This window comes from Sinocyclocheilus anshuiensis, unplaced genomic scaffold (assembly GCF_001515605.1).
Source record: "Sinocyclocheilus anshuiensis isolate Anshui unplaced genomic scaffold, SAMN03320099.WGS_v1.1 scaffold1219, whole genome shotgun sequence".
NCBI classification, from domain to species: Eukaryota; Metazoa; Chordata; class Actinopteri; order Cypriniformes; family Cyprinidae; genus Sinocyclocheilus; species Sinocyclocheilus anshuiensis.
The window spans coordinates 95,789-104,692 of record NW_015536520.1 but is presented as its reverse complement, the minus strand read 5'-3'; the positions used below and the strand labels follow the sequence as shown (position 1 = coordinate 104,692).

Genomic DNA, 8,904 nt, shown 5'->3' with positions numbered 1-8,904 from the left:
ACACACACACACACACACACACACACACACACACACACACACAAAATCGCTCAGCGCTGAAAGAACTTAACATGTTTTCCTCACAGGCTTGTTATCTGCTGTTGATAATGTTTAGGCCTATTTAACTCAGCAAACACACAAACAGCGCTGTACCCGATGAATACAAAACAACAACGGCCTCATATATTGTTGTATAAACATACAGTGTCAATTCAGTTTTATATTATTAGTTTAAATAAACGAAAAACCGTGAACCGCTCACCTCTCCTCAGAAGACTGATGGACGCTGACTGAATGAACCAGCGCTAGTGATGACGTCATCGCCGCGAGGCGGGATCAACGGCAAAAAAAAGCGCCAAATTCAAATTAAAACGACAAAACATCTATAAAACAACACATCAAACAAAAATGAATGAATCAATCAAACACCCCTAGCTTGTATCCAAGAGTTTATTTTTAATTTAATACTTTTATCCACAAATCTTAAGACTATAAATTACGATTAATGTGGTACTAGATGCACATTTTAGAAACTTTTCTCTAATAGACAGAAAAAAACATCACAGATTTGAGTAGACTGTCTACATTGATAAAAAGAAAATATGTAACACGTGTAAAAATTAAAATAATATGGAGAACGGCATTCAGTCATTGTTAATGTCTGCTAATCAGAGAGCTGTCTTGGCCATTAACAGTGACAGTAAAAAACTGGAACTGTATTCATCTTTTATCGTTCAAGCTGCTGTCATCAAAATATTACTGTATTTTACAGTTAAATGAAAGCGATTGTTAACGCAGGTGTTTTGACCATCAACCCCAGTCCGGTAACGCCGGTCAGACTGGAGCTGCGTGAGTTTAAATCTGAAGACAGCAAAGGCTTTTTATTGCAACAAGCTGCTTATATAGGTGAGGTCTGCCACTAGCCAATCATTTTAACACTCATAGATAGAAAAAACATTTCTCTGTCATGTATTCCACAATTTATTTATGTGTAGTTGAATTGTAGTTAAATGTTATATTTTTGGACGCTGACTGAATGAACCAGCGCTAGTGATGACGTCATCGCCGCGAGGCGGGATCAACGGCAAAAAAAAGCGCCAAATTCAAATTAAAACGACAAAACATCTATAAAACAACACATCAAACAAAAATGAATGAATCAATCAAGCACCCCTAGCTTGTATCCAAGAGTTTATTTTTAATTTAATACTTTTATCCACAAATCTTAAGACTATAAATTACGATTAATGTGGTACTAGATGCACTTTTTAGAAACTTTTCTCTAATAGATGCCTAATAATATTACTTCTAAGGTAATTTACCATCAAGTCAGATTTTTTTTACTGGCTAATTTATTAATTTATTATATATATTATGGGCACAGAGTATCATTTGTAAAAAAAAAAAAAAAAGAAAAAAAGGGGGTCATGAATGTGAATTGCATGACTACAGTTGAAATAAAATGATTAATATCAAATGCGCTGTAAAGAATTCGCAGTAAGGTAAAACCACAGAAAATAAGAGTTTTAAAGCAATTCAAATTTGAACTGAACGATTAACAGGGCGACAGGCATTAAACTGTAAAGCATTTTGTTGCGGGTCTAACTTCTCAGATCAGATTTGATCATCATCTATCCTGACAAAACTACTACATTTTCATTTTATTATTATCATATTATTCATAGTCCAGAAAAAAACATCACAGATTTGAGTAGACTGTCTACATTGATAAAAAGAAAATATGTAACACGTGTAAAAATTAAAATAATATGGAGAACGGCATTCAGTCATTGTTAATGTCTGCTAATCAGAGAGCTGTCTTGGCCATTAACAGTGACAGTAAAAAACTGGAACTGTATTCATCTTTTATCGTTCAAGCTGCTGTCATCAAAATATTACTGTATTTTACAGTTAAATGAAAGCGATTGTTAACGCAGGTGTTTTGACCATCAACCCCAGTCCGGTAACGCCGGTCAGACTGGAGCTGCGTGAGTTTAAATCTGAAGACAGCAAAGGCTTTTTATTGCAACAATCTGCTTATATAGGTGAGGTCTGCCACTAGCCAATCATTTTAACACTCATAGATAGAAAAAACATTTCTCTATCATGTATTCCACAATTTATTTATGTGTAGTTGAATTGTAGTTAAATGTTATATTTTTATAGTGCCAATATTTACACGATCACACATGTTTTTTATGCTATTTGATTTACACATGAAGTGTGCAGCACAAAAAGTCTTAGTCAAACATGAGTCTGGATGGTAAAATAAAATAAAATAAAATGAAAGATCACTTGATTGCTACTGTTCAGTACTCTCCTATGGTTTGACTATTGACTAGATATTTTACAGCAGTTTCACTTCTCCTATTTAGTTTCTGTTTTATTAGTTTTTGGTACCTGCAAAAATTGAAGATGTTCACCTTGATCTCTCCTAGTTATCTTGCTATGCTGCAGTGCTTTAGAACAAAAGTAGTGCTGCACAATATTTTTTGTGTACATTAATACATTTGAGTACAGTAATGTTTATTCAGCGACGATGCATTAAGTTGATAAAAAGTGACAGTACATACTTTTATAACGTTACAAAAGATTTTTTAAATTTTAAATAAGCTTAATTTTTCTACAGTGAAAGGAAGTGGTGATGTGTCGTCCATCTTTTTTACAGTCTATGTGTAAAATGTAGCACTCATCACTGTCACTTTTTACTCAGCTGTCCAATCACAGTGGAGGAGGGGTTAGACAAATGCCACACAAGCCAACCGTCACATGCTACAACTATAAATAACAGTGGAGAAGTTAATATTTCTGGTCAGTAATTGTGGATAAATCAAATGATCCGTGAAATCAGATACTAGTAACACATTATTTCCGTGAATTTTGCCTCCAAAGCCCTCTCAAGCACATCCAGCTGTGCGTTTCCAGAAGAGCATTGTGCGCACAATATGCATGACTACCGTAAATTTCTTCATCAGCACAATTTGCATGGATTATTAGTTGTAACAAAGTTCGTAGATCGGGAAGACGGAGGCGGGAACCAGCGAACATTTAAAGATTTTAATAATAAAATAAATAAATACAAAAGAGCTCGACAGCCCCTCACACATTAGTTAATGCACTGTGAATTAACATGAACTAACAATGAATGACTTTATTTTAATTTACCAACATTAACTAAGATTGATAAATACTGTAATAAATATATTATTCATTGTTTGTTCATGTTAGCTAATACATTAACTAATGGAACCTTATTCTAAAGTGTTACCATTTTATTTGCTATCAGTTTTCTGCCGAACAGACACGGAAAACCAGTCTGCGTGTATTCTGTATTTTTGTCTCATCTTTTTTTCTGCACATATGATTGGACAGCGAGCATGAGTGTCTCGCTAAAGTCTTGCATGAATTCATATGAGAAAGTGTTTTTTTGTTGTTCATCGGGGTTGCCGCTTGGTCAAAGATAGTTTGTGCACCTAATCGGCATTGTGTTGTGTATTATGAGTGCATGCTAAAACAAGAAGGCGACATGTGACTACAAAACTTGTTGTGTATTATGAGCACCATGCCGGTTCATGTAGTCTCGTAGTCCTGTAGTGTGAGCTTGCCCGATCTAGCAAGTGGTACCAAGTGGTAATCAGTCTTATTTTTCATATTCAGATTAGTCCTATCTATGTTTTTATGTAACTGACTTTAAAAAAGTTATGAACAGTCTTGAAAAAAAAAATATTAGATGACTAAGCCGTTTAAGCAACAGGCTACAGGTATTGTATCATAAATCAGTCGTAGAGTAAGAGTTCATGATCAGTGCATTAAAGACGGGGCTTAATTAAGAAATTAGACTGGCAGTGTAAAGTTTACAGATGACAAAACTGGTGAGTAGTGTAGGAGCCATTTATAGGTTTTGCCATATTGTTTTATGTTTTCCCTTCTTACTTGTATGTTTTCTGGAGTTTGTGTGCGCCCTCTACAGGACAAACCATAAGATAAAGCCACAGGTGTCTAATGATGATGGTGTGGTCTGCTGGGAGCACACAGTCTTTAGACCTTCTTTCTCCCTTTCAATGTTTTCTGGTGCTCTTAAAATTTACAGCTTGAATTATTTTGTTTTTTACTTTCAATGTTAAGTTGCATCAGTTTATTTTTGTAACATACAAGATTAATAAATCAACTGTGATCTACTTCATTTTCCTGGATTTTAGTGGATATAAAGGAGCCAACAAAGAGGTGTCTAAAATTTCCCCAGCAGACACAAGAAGTGACTAATGAACCTTTTAAATCAAGTAAGGGTCACTACAAGTAGTGTTTTGCAAACTGATTTGGATTAAAAACGGTTCAAATGAATGACTGATGTCTTACCTGACATGCACCTTTTCCTCCCTGATTTAACAATCCAGCGCAAATCATATTGCTTGTGATGCTTATGTTGACCCCTCCATAAGCATTAGCACAGGCACTGTTGTTCACAATTGGTATCATCACCTCCTGCAGTATGTCAGGAAGCTGGGTGCCTGTGACAGATCAGAGGACACATTTTCTGGCTTTTAAAAAAAAATTTCTAGGTAAACTGTTGAGGTTTACAGTAATGTTTGCATTCAGTTAACTGGCAAGCAAATGTTCACTTACCATTAGGTTGTAGTCTGCCCCATCCAGTGACCCAGCTCTCCGTACCTCCACCAAATACACTCCCAGCCGCTGCCAGACAGACCGGCCTTATGTAATCAGAGAAAGTCACAGAGGAGGAGAGCTGGACCAGTGCTACATCGTTGTCAAGATTAGAAATGTTAAAGTTAGGATGGTTGATGTTTCGTCTCGCTGTCCTGTTTGTCTCAAAAAGGTTAAAGCCGGATTGGTTCAGACGCCCAAAGTACATCACAATGTAAGATGCATTGAACCTGTAAATACAGAAAGTCTGCTTTAATCCCACTATTACCAATCTACAAATTTATCTTAAGCTTTATTTAAGCTTTCAACATATACCACTGGAAGCAGTGAGCTGCAGATAAAACCCAGTCTTTATTGATGAGAGTCCCGCCACAGAAATGGCCAAAGTTGACGTCCTGAAAGGTGAGATGAATGCTGACCTGCCACGGCCAATCACCTGCCGTCGCATTCTCCCCTCCAACAATCCTGTTATTGAGGGGGGCTCGACCACATACTGATGAGAGAAAGAAAGATATGAGATTTCCTTCTTAAAGTGCCTCACAGACACAGAAGACACATCTATGAGTTTTATTATCTTTATGACCACTTACCATCTAACTGGCAGAGCGAACCTGTATGGAAAGACAAAGGCAAAGGCAAAGTAAACAGAGAGCCATCCAGAAAGAGCTGATAAACTGGTTTGTGTCGCCCACCTGTTACATCAGTGCTGGTGCATAATGGCATGAAAGCATGAAAAAAAAACAAAAAAAAAACTTTACCTCTATAATAATGTTTATGGATTTTAGCCAAAATACCTGTTAAATTATTTAATATTCATGACGTGATTAAAGTAACTTACCTAAATCAGTTTAGTTTTACATGCAGTGCGTTTGTGAATGAGATGCTTCTGTTTCTCTATAGGGTTATTTCTGAGTTTTATGCCCATAAACATTTAGTGAGCGTTACTGAATATACAATAATTGTGTGCATGCCTTTGTGTGTGTTTTCAAACAATGTGTGAGTAGTTTGCTCACGAATTTTACAGTATATTACAGTGTTTTACCGTATTTTACAAGTATTTCATAAAAGTTTTGACACTGTTTATTCTTTATAATTATCACTATTTTCCACATTTTGGGATAATATTAAAGTCATCAAATCTATAACTGACATAACTAAAAGAATTGGATTTATGTAGTGACCAAAATATTACACAAATCAAAACTATCTTTTAGCTTCTTCAAATTCACTCAACTGCATCCTGATTCTTGACATCCTGGAATTTACATCAACTAAACTCATCCATTAAAATACATACATTATGTATTTATAAAGACATTCATACAAATGCAGAATTCGTGTTTACCTACAAAACCAATTTCAAGCATTTAACCGTAAGTCGTCAGATCCAAAAGTTTTTACAGTCATGAGAAACATAAATTGTCAAGTGTGTTTACAAAGGTTCTTAGGGCCCCACTTTATATTAAGTGGCCTTAACTAATATGTACTTACATCACAAATTAAGTACAATGTACTTGTGTTCATATTGTATTGCAAAACACTTTTGCTGCTATTGAGGTGGGATACGGGTAAGGTTAGGGACAGGTTTGTTGGTATGGGTAGGTTTAAAGGTGGGTTAAGGTGTAAGGGATGGGTCAACAGTGTAATTATAAATGTAATTACATAAATTAATTACAGATGTAATTACATGCAGGTATTTTTTAAATATAAGTACAATGTAAAACCATGTATGTACACAATAAGTGCATTGTACCAAATTATTAATTTAAATGTAAGTACATAGTTGTTAAGGCCACTTAATATAAAGTGGGTCCGTTCTTAGGAATTAAATGGCTTGAATTTGAAACAACTGAAACAAACATTATTAAATGTACATCTAATTTTGTCACGTTATAGACTTTTTGTAAGCTCTTACCTGTTATGTAGAGAAGTGTGATTGCAGCAACACTCAAAGTGCTGTTGAACTTCATAATTATTATTCTGCTCTGTGATCGGACTGTTTCTTGACTGTCAGGTTTCTGATGAGATGGAGAACAAGAACCACCGCATTTATCAAGAATTCTCTGTCTCCACCCCAACACTACGTTCATCTCATTTTCAGAAAAAAAATCTTATCCTGAGCTTTCATAGCTTTTCATTCATTTTGTGGAATGTGGGTGGGATGTTATCACCACTTTTTACTAAAGTCGATGTCGTCCCCACAACTTTTTGAAAGCCTTTGAAAAAACAGCATGCAGGAGCATGAACGACACAGAAGAACAAAATCCATCATTCTTCACAATTTATTTCACACATGCATCATGAAATACACACAAGGCATGCACATTCAATCCACCATCCATCTCCATATTTAGCGCCAGTATACGGAAATGTGGATTAAATATATAAAAAAATGTCTGTGAATGTTGCATTTCTGGGACTGGTATGAATCATGTACAGCGATCAATGTTTTTTCTTACTATATCTGTTTATGATTTTTGTGTATTCACCACTATTAAATGTCTGTGAATCTTAGATTTGGTTCGGTCTGTGCTTTTTTTTTTTTTTTTTACATTGAAAAATGTTTCAATTTAATTTTATCTTTTTTTTTTAAGTTTCATAAATACTAACATCTGCTTCATGCTTGAAGTAGTGAAATTGTTTAAAATTCACCTGTTTTCACTTAACTTGGATATTGTGATAAAAGAACATTGACTAATATGAAATCTTGAAACATGACAAGTTCAATATTTTACTCTGTATATTCATGTGGGAACATAAAAATGTGCTGCAATGTTTATGCAATGCAATCAATGAGAAAATGTCCATGATCACTGAACTTAAAAAAGAAAAAAGAAAAACTGAAGACCCAAGATCAGATGCTATACACTGACATTGTATCGCAACGTTTATGAGACAGTTGATGGTGCTTTATCTAATCAGAGAAAAGGCCTGCATGTACTTTCATTTCTGAAGACCCAAGATCAGATGCTATACACTGACATTGTATCGCAATGTTTATGAGACAGTTGATGGTGCTTTATCTAATCAGAGAAAAGGCCTGCATGTACTTTCATTATTCTAACTTACAAAGGCACCTGAATATGGCCAAAAAATGTGAGAAAACCAGTATGTACAGTCAACCCTGTTCATACGTACAATAGCAGAACAGTCAAACATCTTTATTCTTCTGTTAACAGCATTTCAGGTCTGCAGGCATGCAGAGACATTGAACTACATTATGAAGTCAAGTTGTCACCTTTATTTATACAGCGATTTATACAATACAGAATGTTAAAGCAGCTTTTAAGTGTTAAACAGGAAAATCATGTTTGTTTCCCACATCTTCCTGTGGGAAAAAACATTGGGGAACATTGTCAGAAATGTTTCTTTAAGGATAATCTTGTATGTGGCTTGAGCCATGCGTCCTTCACAAAGACAGATCTGCCAATTGTGAATGCAGATGTCAAACAGACGTCTCCGTGATGTATGTGTGCTATCAGAAATATAATACACACTGTTGCGTCAAACCGTATTTATATGTTTTTAAAGAGGCATTCAGATTAATTTTTTTGGTGTTTATCAAATAACACCATATACTTAAATAGGCCATATTTTTGTTATTAAAACATCTATTTACACATTATGATTTTAATGATATAATTAGGTTTTAAATCATGGTAAAAAGTCTGGAAACCCTGAATTTTACTTATGTTTCTCCAACGACATAGTAAAGTCATGTTTATTTCTATAGAGCTTTATGCAATACATTGATTCAAAGCAGCTTTACACATACAAAGCAAATCTACAAAATACAATATAGTGTCATTATTCAGATCAATTTAAATGGTTTCAAATGAAGCGGAAGTATTTTATAATTAATGTGATGTGATAGAAATCATTCACTTGCTCTTGTAAAATAATTTCTCAGTCTCTATTGACTGTGTGTACTCTCCACATCACTGATCCTGTTACCAGACATGTTTCCTTTGTCCCGCTCAATCAGACCATGGTGGGCGGAGTATCAGTGTAAATATAATCTGACAACAAGGCAGACAAATAGACAATGAGCAATTTTTTATGGCAGCTACCACTTAAATGTTATTATTATAATTTTTTTTATCATTTTTCAGAAAGCATTTAAAAGTTGAAGCTGAATTGTCCTGTTATTTTCTGTAATTCTTACTATTTGTTGTTATTTCTGTTAATGTTTTGTTGTTACTGTTTTAGTGATTTAGAGATCTAAATCTGTTTATTTGTTTG

The 8,904-nt window shown here is 34.7% G+C and overlaps 1 protein-coding gene across 1 annotated transcript in view; it reads right to left on the bottom strand.

Annotated features, from left to right (window-relative positions):
• Positions 1-6,765, bottom strand: part of LOC107693643 (trypsin-like) — an 11,100-nt gene extending 4,335 nt beyond the window's left edge. Inside the window, exons 1-6 of the mRNA XM_016493107.1 lie at positions 6,578-6,765; positions 5,253-5,273; positions 4,978-5,155; positions 4,624-4,892; positions 4,357-4,508; positions 3,934-3,964 (exon numbers count right to left, since the gene is read on the bottom strand). Of these exons, the coding sequence (XP_016348593.1) occupies positions 3,934-3,964; positions 4,357-4,508; positions 4,624-4,892; positions 4,978-5,155; positions 5,253-5,273; positions 6,578-6,752 (826 nt within the window). The 5' untranslated portion in view covers positions 6,753-6,765. The remainder of the gene's footprint in view (positions 1-3,933; positions 3,965-4,356; positions 4,509-4,623; positions 4,893-4,977; positions 5,156-5,252; positions 5,274-6,577) is intronic.
• Positions 6,766-8,904: the final 2,139 nt, after the last annotated feature.